Source organism: Malus domestica, chromosome 15, assembly GCF_042453785.1.
Source record: "Malus domestica chromosome 15, GDT2T_hap1".
Classification (NCBI taxonomy): Eukaryota; Viridiplantae; Streptophyta; class Magnoliopsida; order Rosales; family Rosaceae; genus Malus; species Malus domestica.
The window spans coordinates 37,400,258-37,418,381 of NC_091675.1; the positions used below are offsets into that span (position 1 = coordinate 37,400,258).

At 38.4% G+C, this 18,124-nt stretch overlaps 1 protein-coding gene across 1 annotated transcript; it reads right to left on the bottom strand.

The window, feature by feature from the left end:
- Positions 1-1,746: 1,746 nt before the first annotated feature.
- Positions 1,747-5,256, bottom strand: LOC103454246 (probable serine/threonine-protein kinase At1g54610). Its single transcript, XM_029093462.2, has 7 exons — positions 4,840-5,256; positions 4,434-4,718; positions 3,913-4,227; positions 3,558-3,779; positions 3,336-3,430; positions 2,659-2,752; positions 1,747-2,154 (listed from the first exon to the last, which is right to left on the bottom strand). The coding sequence occupies exons 1-7, from the start codon at positions 5,254-5,256 to the stop codon at positions 1,747-1,749; spliced, it is 1,836 nt and encodes a 611-aa protein (XP_028949295.2).
- Positions 5,257-18,124: the final 12,868 nt, after the last annotated feature.

Sequence of the window (18,124 nt, forward strand, 5' to 3'; positions counted from 1 at the left end):
ATAAATGTTGACCAATAATTACAATTTCAACGCTCACATGTCATATAAATTTTTACACGTAGCATGTGACTAAATGAAAAATCAAAATAAATCGAAAAAGTCATCAAATAAGGACACGTGTCAACACCTGGCAGAAATGATTTATTTCATCTGAATATTATATTCAAAATTAGGCCTTGAAAAAATTCTATAAATACAAGGCCATTTCATTCATTTTAGAACACCAATTCATAACCAATTCACATCACACCAAAACCTTGAAGCTTTGAAACTCTAAAGCTCCCAAGCCAATCCCGAAGGATCAAGAAATCTCTCTTCGTTCTTCGTCAAATCCTCCTTCAAGATCAAGCCCCAACGGCTCTTAAAGAACTTCCACCAATTCAAGATCAAGCCCCAACGGCCCTTGAAGAACTTCCACCAATTCAAGATCAAGCCCCGACGGCCCTTGAAGAAAGTGTTCATCGTTCATTGTCCGTTCATCCTAAGATCAAGCCCCAACAGCCCTTTGGATCAACAACATCAACAAATCCACACATGCAACCGTTCTTCAAGATTAAGTCTAAAAGCCCTTGAAGATTCGTTCACCCATCAACCTTCAAGATTAAGTCCAAAAGCCCTTGAAGAATTCCGCATAACCGTTCTTCAAAATCAAGCCCAAAAGCCCCTTGAAGATCCGTTTGTCAACCTTCAAGATCAAGCCCCAACAACCCTTGGATCAACAGCACAATCCACAAATTTACGCATTACGAAGATCGAATCAGAGGCTAAATTTGTAGAAGAAATTGTAACCCCTAAATCATTAATACAAATATTATTTTGCACACGTGTTCTTGTCTCACTCATTGCAGGAATATTCGTGTTTACAAGCTCATTTAAGACTGCTAGGGCTCTGTGGGAGTCATTAGACAAGAAACATCGCACCGAAGATGCTAGAATGAAGAAATTCATTACGGGTCGTTTTCTTGACTACATTATGGTGGACTTCAAAATAGTCATCAGTTAAGTCCAAGAACTCCAACTTCTTTTGCATGAAATTCATGCATAAAAGATGTAGTTGAGTGAATCATCCCAAGTGGCTGCTACAATTGAAAAATTATCACATTCTTGGAAAGATTTCAAGACTTATCTCAGGCACAAGCGCAAAGAGATGAGACTTGAGGATTTGATTGTCAGGCTAAAGAATTGAGTAAGACAACCGTGATTCTAAAGAAAAAAAAAAACTGGTGGAAACTCCATGGGTCAAGAAACAAGAAAAAAAGGAAGCATAAAGCCAAGGGAATTCAAAGAAAAATAATGAATTCAAGGGCAAGTGCTTTAGTTGCAACAAACCTAGTAACAGAGCAACAAATTGTTAAAACCATAAAAACCAGGGTAGTTTCAAGAAAAACAATAAGAAAACCACCTTTTGGAAAACTATTGGTTGGAGCTTCCGCAAAACAATTGCTTGTCAAACAAGTAAATATTAAATCAAAGAGAATCATAAAAATTACTACTTTTCTGTCATTGTAAATTATTTATTCCCAAGAAAATTTAGCATAAATAATCGAGTAAAGAAAGGATCCATACAAAGATTTATTTATAGCACAAACTCAGTTCCCTAAACAGAAGCCGAAAATGGAGGAAAAAAGAATTATAAGCTTGTAAATAGCGCGCATGGAAGAATATAACAGCTTAATTGGCCTGATAAATATGTGTTCCGTTTGTCTATTCAATCTTAGTCCAGTCCGATCCACACTGTACTAGTTATCAAATCTTGTCCATATCAATGTTTCGGAAGTCCAATGTTGAATGAGATCTGCGGAACTGAGACAGTGCACTGCCTTCAGTATGGTTGATGATATCTTTTATCGAGGCCTGCAAGAGCGCGAAGTTGTTGATGTTCTTCAAAGCATTAGGATGACCTTCGGTGGTTGGGAACCGTTTTTGGTGAGACCGAATTATTGGAGAAAGAGATGCATGCAAGTTGCCATATATGCTGTTGCTTCTTCTGCTTGTGTTGAAAGTATAGGAGGAAGTGCTGCTGCTTGCACTGTTGCCTGTCTCTTGGTCTTGGCTATGCATGCTTCCCGTTTCACTATGGATGCTTCCCATATCCTGGCTGTGCCAACTTCCCATTACTTGCCGGTACATGTTTGGTTCCGCCTTCTTTTCCAGCTGCGAAAACTAAACAAGTACAAAAACCATATTTGTACATCGATCGTCATGAGCTATGCGTATATGTATATCAATCACATGCATATGCAGTACAATATTACGACTCCATTTATAAATAAGAGGCGATAGTAATTCAATAGTTACCTTATCTAGTCAGAGAATACAGATCGGAAAATTCTCTAATTTTACAGGTTTCTTCAAAGAATTTTCTAAGGATAATGATAGTTTCATTTATTATGTAAGGCGACGGTATTCACATACCGTTTTTCACCGTATGCACACCATGTTTAATTCTAACATTTGGATCGATTAAAATAATGTTCACATTTCATTTCTCTTCTCAAAACTACTAAATTAGGGAGACACCGCCAAGAAACTTGTGAAACACTTAACAGTTTAACTGAATTACCCAATTAAGTGGAACTAAGAAAAGGATTAATTAATGGATAATTCAAATGAAAATATTGATTTAAGATCAGAGATTTATGAAGGTGCAGAATTTACTTCATTAGAAGATTCAAATCCTCCACCGACCTCTTGAACCTTTCTCTGAACCAGTCCGCGATTTGTTTGAGACAGTTGCTTTGGTTTGGAAGTCCTGCTTGTACATAATTAAGATGGAAAAGCACACTAATTAGCAATTGTGTTTTGGTGGCATTTAAATAAAAGCCCTCGCTAGATTTCATAATTTCTTGAAGATTTTTACAAGATTCAAGACGGTCGTTGTGAGGGTTCCGTTTCTGTAACTCTTCATTACAGAAAACCATTTTGCTATGAACATAATGCACCATGTCTAATGTCAATCAAACATCGGAATATGCCTTCTTAACCACCCAAAAAACAGAAACAGCAAATCTAGCATGTAATGAATGATGGAAAAATGCAATTGATACGCTAATGAATTTGTAAAATTGTACACTCGAAGGATGTATTGATCAAATGTTAATATTATGTAAAGCGAGATTAGATCATCCCGATATCATCAGCTTGAAGGGGTAGATTATCCCAATTTGCGTTATGTAAAGTAAGATTTGATCAAACGTTAAAAACTTCATAAAAACAAATTATAAATTCTAGTATGGGTCATCTTTCCTTCTTTCAGTCTATTGTAATGCCTAAATTAATCAAAATAGTGAACGAAAGTAAATTGCAACGTATAATTGAAATGTGAAATAGCATACTTCTTCCGATCCTTGGCGTGAGTGCGTTCGTCCTCCTCTTTATACATTACTGGTAGAGCTGAAAGGTCACATGCCAACGGACTCGAACTAAAAAACTGAAACCAGAAAGAATTTACAATTTGTAAATACATGTTGAGGGGATACTAAAAGGGAAGCTAGGGACCAAAAAGAAGTAACGGAAAATATTGATGACACGAAGAAAGAGCTTCTGATTGTACTCACTTGACTTTGGAGAGCAGAAGCAGCACTGCCACGAGATGCCGGGTCCAGAGCAAGAAGTGTTGTTAAGAGATCAAATGATGATCTTGAGAAGTCCCTGAAGAATTCTTCATAACTAGGTTTGTAATGTTGTGGTGGTCGGAAGCTTGTTGGTAACTTCATTTTCTTCCAGTAATCCTCTCCGGGTAAACCACAAAGCTTGAAGATCTTATGAAGTTGCTCAACCTGAATACGCAAATTAATGTCTCTGCCTATGTAAGTTCTCAAAAATGATGGTGGGATCAATCGATGATTCCTTGTGTGAATATAATTGAAGTTTCTGGTGTTGAAAACGAAGTTTAGGATAAAATCATTTTACCTCGGTCCTCCCAGGCATAACTGGCCTCCCAACAAACATCTCTGCCAACAGGCATCCTGCACTCCAAAGATCAATACCAACTCCATAATCTGTAGAACCTAACAAGAGCTCTGGCGCTCTGTACCAGAGTGTCACAACTCGGCTTGTAAGAGGACGTTTCTTAGGAGGGAAAAAATTTGCAAGCCCAAAATCTGCAATTTTCAACATCCCATTTCTGTCTATTAGCAAGTTGGAAGCTTTAATGTCTCGGTGTAAAATCCCGTTTTCATGGCAGTGCTGGAGACCAGCAAGAAGCTGCTGCATATAGCACTTGACCTGTATGAAAGATAAAAAGGAAAGAAAAAAAAAAAACTTCCTAAATCTGTCTGTCTGATCATTTATTACTATGAATTCCACACCATTTCCGTTACACTCTTAGTTCATCTGTACTTACGCGCAAATATAAGCCCAAAAGCTACATAACATATATAGATGAAACAAATTTTTAGGTGTAGGGATAGATGACGAGGAAAAATGCCAACCTGGGGTTCAGTGAGCCTCTTTCCAGGACGTGAGATTACTCTAGTCAAGTCGGACTGCATGACATCAAAGACGAGATATAGACTATACTGCATTCTTGATGTAGCTACCCCTTCAAGCTTGATGATATTGGGATGATCTAGCTTCTGTAGCATCGTTATCTCCCTCGCCATAAACTTGACACTCTCTGGCTCTGATGTGTCAAACCGGACTTTTTTCAAAGCGACAATCTTTTTGGTGTCCCTGTCACGAGCTTTGTACACATTGCTGTAGGTTCCCTGCCCTATCTACAACAAAACAAACAAAATATCAAAACCCAGATTCAGGTTGCTTGTCCACCAAGAAATCCCAACATCCTTATTCAAACAAATTAGTAAGTGGAGTCTGTCTAGAGGAGTAATAAGTTACCTTAGCAAGTTTATCATAGGAGTCTGCAGTCTTTGGAACGAAACCAGCCAAGACATCTTGAGGCACATTCTCAACCAACCACTTTGGCCAGCCATTCACAATATCATCATCTCCTCCAATCTTCTCCAACGTCATCCTTCCCGAAACATTCCCACCGTTCTTACCTCTCTCTTTCTCTCGAACAACCAAACCTTCTCCTCCTCCTCCTCCTCCTCCTCCTCCTGCTCCACCGGTTCTACCACCATCAGCAATCTTATCCTCCCCATTGAACACCGGCTTAATCTCCTTCCTCGAGTGTTTTTGGGTAACGGGTCTTCCTCCAGTGCTCCCCTTGACATAGCCATTGTCCCATTTCAACTTGTCAAGGACTTGAAGGTCATGACTTGGGGAGTTAGTTTTCGTCTGAACACAACCCATTAAGTCTCTGACCGACTTTGGAGTGGACGATATCACCTAGGCGGTGGCAGCAATGGTGGTGGTGGTGAGCAATGACAGCACGGTAAATCCAGTGATTCCAATTAATGAAGAGATAGTTGGTAATTGGTACAAATTTTTCAGAAAATGCGAAATGGAAACAAGAGCGAGTGACACTGGCGTTTCTTGGCCGGCATTGCCTCGGAATTATACCAACCATTACATTGTCTTTGTAGTCGGCTCCTCTTTCTCCGCCTTCATAGAAATCAACATTCAAATATATATATATGTAGGGAAGTGTTATTGGCCTCCAAAAATCTCATTCTACACTCCTCACAAGTGTATTTTTCTTTCCTAATATAGAAAGTTTGAAGTGTAGAATGAGATATTTGGAGTGCTAATAATAATTCCCTATATATATACATAGAGCCTTTAAATAGAGGGATCCCCATTTAAAAAAAAATGGGGACACTCTCATGATCATTGGATTGGTTTTAATGAAATTATGTGGTTGAAATTCAATCACAGGCCACACAATCTCAACCACATAATTTTATTAAAGTCAAATCTAACAGTAAAGAGGATGTCCCCATTTTTTTTATGAAAAGTGAGGATCCCTCTTGTTAAAGGATCTGTGTGTGTGTGTGTGTATATATATATATATTTTGTTAAAAATATATATATTGTTGTAGGTCTATTTAATTGAATTAATCTAAGGGATTAGAGAGAGAGGGGGCTGGCGGTAGCAAGATGGAAGAGAGAAATTTAATTGTGAGGTGTATGTTATATCACCCCCATTGTGCCTTTATTTATTGTAGTAGAATATGTAAAAACCTTATCCTTTTAGGATTACAACTCTTAATAGGTAATCAACTCCTAATATGAATATAAGAGATATCCCTATATCTACTAGGATTTACACGATCACATTCATATTCTAAATATGACTGCAACACTCCCCCTTGAGTGTGTAAATACTCAATAAACCATCGCATTAGATCTTCAACATATAAGGTAGAATAGTTGATGAAATTATCTGCACAACGGGTGAATGCGAGTCTCAAATTTAAAGAAAGTATATATTGGTAGTACAACGCACAAAACCTTGCTATGGTAAAACCTAAGGCATGGGGAAAACCCATAGACTAAGGAGAAAAGTGAGAAGTATTTATAATGTCTAAAAGAAACGTCAGATAGGACGAAAGTAGTGAACTTAATGGAGTCTGATCATCCCAGGATGGGTGCCTCATCAAAATCGCGTTAGGTGGCAAAAACCCAGTGGGAAAAATGCTCTTAATCGTAGGAAAAAAAGTATATTAAGATCAATTGAGTATGCTTCAAGATACTCCCCCTGAGTTAGACATAACTTAAAAATAAGAGAACTACAGGCGATTCGATCTAGATAATTTACACATTCCGATTCCTTGGACGAGCTTCTGAAAAGTAGACTTGGGCAATGACTTGGTGAAGAGATCGGCCAGGTTGTCCTAGGAATGAATTTGCTTGACTTCAATGTTCTGATGTTGTTATTGCTGGTGTGAGTAAAAGAACATCGACGCTATGTGCTTGGTGTTATCTCCTGATGAGTCGATATTTTACTATATATTTTACCCTATTCTTAGTATCAATTTATTTGTTATTTTGATAGAATTTTGATACTTTGATTTATATTCTTAATGTAGGATATTTAACTTCCTCTAGAGCAAAAAGTATTCAAACAGATGAATTTTGAAGTGATTCCAATTGGAGGATATTCGTGTGCCTTTCAAGATGATTGTATCAAAATTCCAGATTTTTCTACCGAGCCGTTTGACCGTGGTGATGAAATTAAGGCCCAACGTGCAGCTTTCCCAGATTGACATTTCTGGACATTTTAGGTATTTTGGAGGTCAAGATGGCATATTTTGAGGAATGTTCCTTCTGAGGATTTGTAGGGGACTTCTTCAGATTTCAAACAAGACATTTTGGGATCAAATCGGAGTTGATTTGGTCGGTTAAAAGACTAATTTTCTGAGAATTCCGAATTCTAGTTCAAATAGGAAACCTTTTATTTTCTGTTTTATCATTTAATTATGTTTCCTAGTTTTATTCTAAAACCTTTTACTAGGAGGATTTTAATTAGAGTAGTATAAATAAGGCTTGTTAGCCATTAGGGTTTTTTTTACGAAACATTAGGGGAGAACGCATTTTGGCTTTAGAGAGCTTTTGAGGATTCAAGTTTATTTTCAAGGTGTTTTCTATCCATGTTAATAATAATATTTTATTTTATGATTGTTCATAACTAGTTTCATTTGCTAGGGCAATGCCTTGATCCTTAGCAAGAATATGTAGTTTCTTTTCAATTTACTTATGATATTATGCATGCATGTTTTGAATTATTAATTATTGTTTTAAACTATCTAATTGTCTTGATGATTCGCCACCATTAGGATTTTTAGAAAAGTAATTTGATGCAATTTTGGTCGGAATATTCCCTGAAATTGGCGCTGGCTTCTTGTGGTTAATAATTGTAATTTCACTTAAGATGAATACCACATCTTAAGGCTTGCATGGTTTTTCAAAGGATTTTCATAAAGCAAAATGAGTCTTTCATGTTCAGATTTGATCCGAACGTTCAATTAGAATATAAATTAGGAAAACTAACCTTCAAAACATGTATGTGTAATTCATAAGTAATTGGAAGAACTACATATGATTGTTAAGGTGACGGCGGAACCCTAGGCTTTTACAATTTACTTTTCAAAAACCGTTTTCTTTTAGTTTATTTTATTTTGTCACTTTATTTAATTATTTTCTATTAAATTCGTTTTTATTATTTGAAATCACAAAATCAACCTTTTTTTTCAAAACTTTGTTTTAAGTAATTAATTAAGATTTGATTTGTTACAAATTATTCATTCAATCCCTGAGGAGAACAACCTTGCTAGAGCCGACTATACTACAATTACCTTGTACTCTTGCAAGTATTTATAGTGTTTTTATCCCTACTTTTGCAGGTGGTAAAAACCCTATCATCTCCCTTGATGTATCCCTTCTTTAACTGCTTGATACATGTTGCCTTGTCTTCAAAGATCGTCGTAGGAAGGTCAACAACAAAAGTAAAACTACTAGTGCTTCGAATATGTTTCATAACTGCTCTCAACCAAAAGCACTCATGTGATGATTCATGCAGGGCGAGAATCTCAGCATGGTTCGAAGAAGTTGCAATTAGTGTTTACTTGGTAGACCTCCAAGATATAGCGGTGTCTCCAACAGTAAAGACATAGCCTGTTTGAGAACGTGCCCTATGTGGGCCAAATAGATATCCAACCTATGCGTAATCAACAAGGCGAGAATCAATTCGAGAATCATAAGGGGTGGCAACATTCTAAGATTCATGGGTATAGAACAAGCCCAAATCTGTCATACCGTTGAGGTAGCATAAAATGTCTTTAACACCATTCCAGTGCCTGCGTGTGGGCGCATTGCTGTATCTAGCGAAAAGACTAACAGCAAAGGAGATGTACGGTCTAGTGCATTGAGCCAAGTATAATAAAGCACCAATTGCACTTAAGTATGGAATTTCGGGTTTCAAAATCTCTTTCTCATCCTCCTTTGGACGGAAGGGATCTCGTTTAGCATTTAGAGTACGAACGACCATAGATGTACTCGAAGGCTTCGCTTTATCCTCATTAAAACGTTGCAACACCTTTTAGTTGTAGTTCGATTTATGTACTAGGATTCCATCCGAACAATGCTCGATCTCTAAGCTGAGACAATATCAATTTTTCTCAAGATCTTTCATCTGAAATTCCGATTTCAAGTGTGCATCAATTTCCTCAAGCTTTACGGGAGTTCCAATGAGGTTCATGTCGTCGACATAAACTGTAACAATTGCAAATCCGGAATATAACTTCTTTATGAACACGCTACGGGTATAATTCATTGTTCACATAACCCTGACTTGTCAAATATTCACTCAGATAGTTATACCACATCCACCCGGATTGTTTTAATTTGTAGAGTGACCTCGTCAATATAATTGAGAGAGTGTTCCGTGGTCTAGAACTATTTGAACTAGTCAATGGAAGTCATTCTGGAACTTTCACATATATTTCCGTATCTAGATCCCCATAGAGATACGCAGTTACCACATCCATAAGCTGCATATTCAGGTTTTTCAGAAACTACCAAATTGATTAGGTAGCGAAACATTATAACGTCCATTACAGGGGAATACGTCTCTTCGTAATCAATCCCAGGGCCCTGAGAGAAGCCTTGCACTATGAGGCGTGCCTTGTACACACTATTTCATTCTTCTCATTACGTGTCCTCACGAAAAGCCACTTGTAGCCAACAAGCTTCACATGTGATGGTGTAGATACAATAGGTCCAAACACTTTACGTTTCGCAAGCGAATCGAGTTCGACCTAGATTGCTTGTTTCCAGTTTGACCAATCGGTTCTATGTTGGCATTTATTAACAGAACGTGGTTCAATCATTCAATGTCATCGCTAAGCATGATGTCAATAGCTACTGTGTACGCAAATACATCGTCGACAATCATCTCATTCCTATTCCAAACCTAATCCAATACTGCGTAGTGGTTCGAAATCTTGCAATTCTCAAGAGGCTGGGTTATCTCATCTAAGACATCACCATAATCTAGAATAACCTTATGCGTTGGAATGGACGCGTGAGCGATGGTAGGATTCAAACTAGGGTCACTAGTTGGTGCCGTTTTCCTCTTCCGGGGTTGTGAATCATTTGAACCAATGGGTCTACCATGATCTTTTGATCCACAACGATAGCACATATTCATTTCAGTGGAAGTTGACTGAACAGGAACTTTGCCCTTATTCTTGAAGTTTAGGGCTTTAGGGGCAAGGGGTGGACACTACTGGGTCACATTTCCTCCCTTGGTGCCGGCACTTTGTGGATCTTGGGCCCATGGTGGGGCTTGCCGTCCATTACCACGGCCACGACGATTCTTTCATCTAAAGGTAGGCAAACGAGTATAGGAATTGCGGGTCGGGGCAAGTAATCACGGTTTGGGACGGGTACAGGCCGGTTCCTAATATTTTAGAGAACAAACGAGGTGGGTCGGGCCAGGTCCTTTTCATTTACGGGGTGGGCTGAGTCCAGATACTTATAATAAAGGGGTACCCAGACCGACCCGTTTCTAATTATAATGAACGGCTGAGATTGACTTATAACCTATCATCCAATCTCAACCTTTAGTTTCTACCCTAGGTTCTACACGAGTCCAAGCCAAGGTTCCAGAATCACAGATGCCTCTCTATCCCTCTCTCTCGCTCATCTCTTTCCTTCTCGCTCCATCTCTTTCCCTCTCCTCCATCTCTCACGCATCAATGCCTTCAACCTTTACTAATAGTTATTGCAGCCTCTTTGTAGTGGTTAGCTGATCTTATCTTTGATTTGTAGTGGGTTTTCTTGTTTTAATCAATTTTGATGATTTTAGTTTCATTTTTTGAATAATATTTTGGATTTAGAATAATAATTTAGGGTGGTTAGATGAAATATTTTTGGATTTGAAACCCTAAGATCTTATCAACCTTTTGGTTCATGTATTCAATTTTGGGGTTATTGTATTTTTTTTCCTTTTTTTGGGTGAATTAATTACTTTCTGAAATTAGATGAGGATTAATTAACCATAGTTTTAGAAAGCATCAAGAGTTTAGTTACTTTAGTACTTGTTTCTTTCATGGTCAATTTTATGATCTTTGATTTTTTAGAGGTGTAGGGGTGTTCTAATGTGTTAATGAAATTATGTTCAAGTGGGAGTTTAAATGCTAGAGGCCACCGACGTAGTTCATCTCTTTTAGCGTGATTTATTTTGGTTTGCATGATTTGTCAAAGTTGTATTTATATGTGAACGTATTACACATACTAGCACTCTTCTATGTATATTTGTATTGTTGATATTCAGTCGTTCACCCCCACCCCGGGAAAGATCTCGTTCCTAAGAACCAGCAGGAATATGCAGCAGCTTCTTTGAAGCATAAGTTATAGATAGAAATGATTCTATGCTTACTGTTCTATTTAATTAATCCGTTCAAGGATATAGGAATAGGCTAGGTGATCTATGTGTTCAATTTGTGTAATCTGTGCAGTTGCTGTGTGATATGTGCAACTACACATAAATGATGTGCAATATGTGCAGTTGCTGTGCAATTGTCTTGCACTCTTGAAGATGGAGTAATGTTGGACGTTTAATGTTATTGCAGATGTTAATGTGGATGTTATTTCAATTTTAATGTTTATGTTTTTTTGGATTTGGAATAGCATGCAAAAGCTTGAAGCTTGAGGCAGCTTGATGATCGCATATTTTACTATTTATTTACTCCAAAAGTTACATTTTCTTGTGATAAGTTGGACGAAAATGAAAGGAATTTCAGAGATTGGTGCATTTATGACTAGATTAATAATAAGGCAACATTCCTAAAATTTTTGTTTAATTTCTAGTCAAGGGGGAAATTACTGGAGCTTTTGCTCTTTTGGATTCATGTGCAGGTTTATTTAAATTCATCTTATTCTCATAATTTATATGTAGGGTCTACATAGAAAAAAACTGGCAATATTTCTATCCCTTGGATACAAGATGGACGATTCTGTTTTGCTTCCACGTGGCCACTTCAATACCTAAAGGGCATCAAACTTCATTGTGATCTGTCTCAAAAGATGATTGAAAGGCTTGCGACTTTTACCATTTTCCAGGAGGAACCGACTCACTATCTCATGGAAAAGTGGGGAATTGACTGCTACAAAATCAGAAATATGGGAGATCGCATCAAAGAGGCAGTGATTGAGTGGGTGAAATTGCAGCTGCGAAATCGGTGGAGAATGAAAGGAAGGAAACAGAGGTCCTCGGTTCATAGATTCCAGGGTGTTATAATTCAAAGTGAATATATTTTGGAATGAGGATGTCGATGCTTATGGGTTTTGGCGTGAAGGGAATTTTTGCTTTACAAAATAAGAGAGACTTGGCTGTTACATAAATGGATTTATTGATGGCAATGAAAGAATTATTGAAACAAAGTGGAAGCAGCAGCAAGGAGATCAAAGGCACGAGCTTACTGTTAATAGATGAAAAATTCATTTGGGTGCTTTAATGTACCAAAGAGTGGCCAGCACATCTTTGAAGACTTCTACCGTTTCTTCTTTTTTATTGTCAGCAATCAATTGGGGTTAATCTTTCGTCGGTTACGGAAACGTAAAAGGGGAAAAGAAGGAAAAGAACTAGAGAATTTTCTTCTTCTGGAATCAGAGACAAGGGGACAGACGGCAAGACAAAAAGCAGCAGAGCACACGGGGATTTCAGGCTTTTCTAAACTTAGTTTTTCTTTTAATTTTATTATGAATTCAAGGATATTTCCAGTTATGTTTCGGAACTAATTTTCCTTAGCTAGGGCTACGATGTAGCCATGACTATGAATGCTTAATTTCTGAAGTGAATTATTTCAAGTTTTCAATTTCATTGAGTATCGTTTGCTGTGTTTATATGCTTGGTTTTAGTCTTGGTGATTAGCTACCATCTTGAATTTTACTTGGTAAATTTGATGCAAGTTGTGCAGATGCCATGTTTTCAACTTGAGTGATAGCTTCTTGCAAATAGATACCATGAACTGCCGAGTAGTAGATGCCATACTCTAGGATTTGTGTAGTCTTTATATAAATTTCCACTGATCGTAATGAGTTGCATTATGTTAAACTATTCCAAATGCCATGGATGGTTGCATATTGGAATATACGTAATAGTCTAGATGCCATAGATATTACATGTGCTAGGGAAATTTGACTATCAATGAGATTGAGTACTCGTTAATAATTCACTGCAGAAAATAAGTTGAATTGGTTATGGTGAGTCGGATGCTCTAGCGTTTTGCTCGACTGAATTACAATTTGTGTTCTTGGCTGCCACTTTTTGCATTGTGATCAAACTTTCTTGTTTTTATTTGTTTTTACTACTAGTTTCAATTCTCAAAACCATCTTTCATCAATCTCTGCTAGTTTTACTTCGTGCAATTGGATTTAAGTTAGTTGATAGGAATTAAATCATTTTCTAAGGGACGATATTAAGTGCTTGCTTTCTATACTATCAAACGATTCGTACGCTTGCGAGCATAAAATTTGGAACTAAGTTGGACTAATTTCGGTTAGTTTTAATTTCGCAACAAGTTTTTGGCGCCGCAGCCCGGGATTGAAATTTAATTCTATCTCTTTCTTATTTTGATTGCTACGTGTTTTTGTCTTATTTTAATTTTTGTTTTCTTTCGTTTTCAGGTGTTCCTGTGAAGTTCATGCATGGTCGTCGTTCTCGAAGTCTTGAACTTGTGCCATATAATCCCGAAATTGACAGGACGTTTCGACAACTACTAAGGAAGCAAAAGAAGCAAGAACCAACGGAGAGGATGGCCCTTCAAGACCCAAATGAAAATCGTGCTCTTATGGATTATTCGGCTCCTACTGTTGGAGCCACATCGTCTTGTATTGTGCGTCCAGAAATAACGGCTAATCAGTTTGAGTTGAAGCCATCTTTCATCCAGATGTTGCCATCATTTTATGGTCTTACTACTGAAGATCCCAATTTACATATTAGCGACTTTGTCGAGATATGTGAAACTTTGAAGATCCAAGGGGCAACTAATGATGCTATTAGATTGCGGCTGTTTCCGTTTTCATTCAAGGACAAGGGAAAGTCTTGGTTTAACTCTCTGCCTGCTAATTCTATAACAACTTGGGATGAGTTGGCAAATCAATTCCTTCAAAGATTCTTTCCTCCTTCGAAGACTTCTAAGTTGCGGAATGAAATCATGACTTTTGCCCAATTTGATTCTGAAGCTTTTTACGATAGTTGGGAGAGGTTCCGAGATTTATTGATGAAGTGTCCTCATCATGGCTTACCGGAATGGTTGCAGCTGCAATCATTTTATCAAGGACTGACTCCCGAAAACAAGAGAATGATTGATGCTGCTAGTGGAGGAGCTCTAATGACAAAGACAGTTGCCGAGGCATCCGCCCTTTTCAAGACATTAGCTACTCATTCTCAACAGTGGGGAGTGGAAAGAGGACCACCCAAACGTGCTGGAGTGCACGAGATTGACGCCATGTCTACCATGGCTGCACAGATTTCTAACCTAAACAAAAAGTTTGATAATTTGATGAATGTTAAATCTATGAAGTCTTTTGATGTGGTTTGTGAAATATGTGCAGGTATACATGCAAGTACCGAGTGCCCGAACATTGGTTCATTTCCGGAGTATATGCAAGAGCAAGCAAATCAAGTGAATGATTTTTCTCGTCAACGGAATAACCCATATTCGAACACTTACAATCCTGGTTGGCGTTTTCATCCAAATCTTCAATGGAATAACAATCCGAATGTTATGAATCCTCCAGCTAGGCCGCCTCCTACGACTTTCCAACCACAAGAAAAGAAGACACCAGTGGAAGACTTGATAGCTCAACTTGCTACAAACACAAATAACTTCATTCAAGCAACTCAGACAACACTCCAAAATCAGCAAGCTTCAATTGGGAAGCTGGAAGTTCAAGTTGGTCAGATTGCTAGTGCGTTGAATGAAAGAGAGATCGGGAGATTTCCAAGTCAGCCGGAAGTGAATCCGAAGAACCAAGAGCACATTAAAGCTATTACATTAAGGAGTGGCAAGACCATAGAAACCGAGGGTGCAAAGGAAGAAAAGAAGCCTGAAGAACTGAGAATGATTCATTCACATTGCTAGATGAGGAGTTAGCACAAGAAAAGATTTATTCACCACCTGTTCCATTTCCTCAGCGTTTGCAAAGGGCTAAGAAAGACAAGAACTTTTCTGAAATTTTAGATTTATTTAAAAAGGTACATATTAACATTCCTTTGCTTGATGCAGTGAAACAAATTCCGAGTTATGCAAAATTCTTGAAGGACATCTGCACCAACAAGAAGAGGTTTGTGGAACACGAAAAAGTGATGTTGTCTGAAGAGTGCAGTGCCGTTTTGCAACAAAAGCTGCCCCCAAAGTTAAAAGATCCAGGGAGTTTTACTATTCCTTGTACAATTGGCAAATTTTCCTTTGAAAAAGCTTTGTTTGATTTAGGAGCCAGTGTTAATTTGATGCCATTTACTATTTTTAAACAGCTTGGTCTTGGAGAAATGAAATCAACTTCGGTATCTTTACAACTTGCTGATCGTTCGGTTACATATCCAAGAGGAATCATTGAAGATGTTCTAGTTCGAGTTGATCAATTCATTCTACCGGCTGATTTCTTGGTACTTGACATGGAGGAGGATCGAGAAATTCCAATCATTTTGGGCCGTCCATTTATGGCTACCGCTGGAACTCTTATTGACGTCCAAAAAGGTCTCCTCACTTTGAGAGTTCAAGGCAAGGAAGTGGTGTTCAAGGTCTTTGAGGCTATGAAATATCCAAGTGATTTTGAAAGATGCTTTCGAGTTGAGGCGTTGGAAGAGCTAGTGAATCTGAAATATATAGAGCAACATCCAGATGATCCTTTGGAAGCATGCTTGGTTCATTCTGAATTGAGTAGTGAAACGAGGGAAGATGTAGTTGCTATTTCAGCAATGTTAGATTCTGCCCCTGTACACAATCAGCATCGGAGACATTATTTTGAGGCTTTGGGACCAGCTCCAAAGAAAATTCAGCCATCTATTGAGGTTGCACCTAAGTTAGAGTTGAAACAATTGCCAGAAAATCTGAAGTATGCTTATTTAGGGACTGCCGAGACCCTACCTGTCATAATTGCTGCAAGTTTGAGTCCACTTGAAGAAGAAAAATTACTTAGGGTACTGAGAGAGTATAAAATGGCGTTGGGATGGACTATAGCTGATATAAAGGGAATCAGTCCAACGGTTTGCATGCATAGAATATTTCTTGAAGAAAACAGCAAGCCTACCATTGAAGCTCAAATGAGACTCAATCCTCTTATGAAGGAAGTTGTTCGTGAAGAAGTTCTTAAGCTTTTGGATGTTGGGGTCATCTACCCAATATCCGATAGCAGATGGGTAAGTCCACTTCACGTTGTTCCGAAGAAAGAAGGCACAACTGTGGTCAAAAGTGATACTAATGAGCTGCTGCCCACAAGGCAGAAAACGAAGTGGAGAGTCTGCACAGATTACCGAAAGATAAATGATTCCACACGGAAAGATCATTTTCCACTTCCGTTCATTGATCAGATGCTGGAACGACTTGCTGGCCATGCGTTTTATTGCTTTCTTGATGGATACTCGGGATATAATCAGATTGCTATTGCTCCCGAAGACCAAGAAAAGACCACATTTACCTGCCCCTTTGGTACTTTTGCGTATAGGAGGATGCCGTTCGGATTATGTAATGCACCGGCTACTTTTCAAAGGTGTATGATGAGTATATTTTCTGATATGGTGGAGCGTTTTATAGAAGTATTCATGGATGACTTCTCTGTTCTTGGGTCTTCGTTTGATAATTGTCTTCACAACTTGGTCCTAGTACTGAAAAGATGCCAAGAGACTAATTTGGTGTTGAATTGGGAAAAATGCCACTTCATGGTGCAAGAAGGCATAGTCTTGGGGCATAAAATTTCAGCGAAGGGTATCGAGGTTGATAGAGCGAAGGTTGATTTGATTGTAAAGCTTCTACCACCAACTTCAATGAAAGGAGTTCGAAGTTTCCTTGGTCATGCGGGGTTCTATCGAAGATTTATCAAGGATTTCTCAAAAACAGCCAAGCCTCTTAGTGATCTTCTTCAGAAAAATGTTGTTTTTGAGTTCGATTCTGAATGCTTATCAGCTTTTAACACCTTGAAGAATCTGCTCACTTCAGCCCCAATTATGACAACACCCGATTGGAGTCTCCCATTTGAACTGATGTGCGATGCAAGCGATTATGCCATAGGAGCTGTTTTGGGGCAGCGAAAGGACAAACTTCCTCATGTTATTTACTACGCAAGCCGCACTTTAAACGATGCACAGCTCAATTATTCCACCACAGAGAATGAGATGCTTGCTGTAGTATTTGCACTTGATAAATTTCGGTCGTATCTTATTTGTTCGAAGGTTATTATATACACAGATCATGCGGCCTTGAGGTACTTAATGTCTAAAAAAGATGCAAAACCAAGGTTGATCAGATGGGTTCTTCTCTTTCAAGAGTTTGATATCGAGATTCGAGACAAAAAGGGGTCCGAAAATGTGGTGGCAGACCACTTGTCAAGGCTTATTCAAGATGGTGAGGCGGAATCAACTGTACCGCTCAATGAAACTTTTCCAGATGAACACTTGTTTGCTGCCCAACATGGAAAAGTCCCATGGTTTGCCGATTTTGTAAATTACTTGGCTAGTGGTGTGATTCCGAACGATATGAGTTTTCAACAAAAGAAGAAATTTCTCTCCATGGTCAAACACTATTTCTGGGATGATCCGTACTTGTATAAACATTGTCCAGATCAAGTGATTCGCCGATGTGTACCCGAAGATGAGCAAATCAGCATTCTCAATCATTGCCACTCTCTTGCGTGTGGGGGACATTTTGGTGCCTCAAAAACAGCAGCAAAGGTTCTCCAATCTGGGTTCTTTTGGCCCTCTTTATTCAAGGATTCACATGCTTTTGTTGCATCTTGTGATCGCTGTCAAAGGACCGGAAATATATCTCGTAGAAATCAGATGCCTCTTAATAATATTCTGGAAGTTGAACTCTTCGATGTGTGGGGAATTGACTTTATGGGGCCATTTCCTTCTTCTTTCTCGAACAAGTATATATTGGTAGCAGTTGATTATGTGTCAAAATGGGTGGAAGCTGTTGCCGTTCCTACAAATGATGCCCGAGTTGTTCTCCGATTTTTGAAGGCAAATATATTCACCCGTTTTGGGACCCCTCGT

What these genes read in the sequence shown, in the direction of transcription:
- LOC103454246 (XM_029093462.2), bottom strand. Translation starts at nt 5,256, where the DNA reads ATGGGTTGTGTTCAGACGAAAACTAACTCCCCAAGTCATGACCTTCAA. An exon ending in CCTATGATAAACTTGCTAAG is followed by an intron (nt 4,719 to 4,839) that starts GTAACTTATTAC and finishes GTTTTGTTGTAG; the next exon opens with ATAGGGCAGGGAACCTACAG. An exon ending in CTTCTGCTCTCCAAAGTCAA is followed by an intron (nt 3,431 to 3,557) that starts GTGAGTACAATC and finishes TTCTGGTTTCAG; the next exon opens with TTTTTTAGTTCGAGTCCGTT.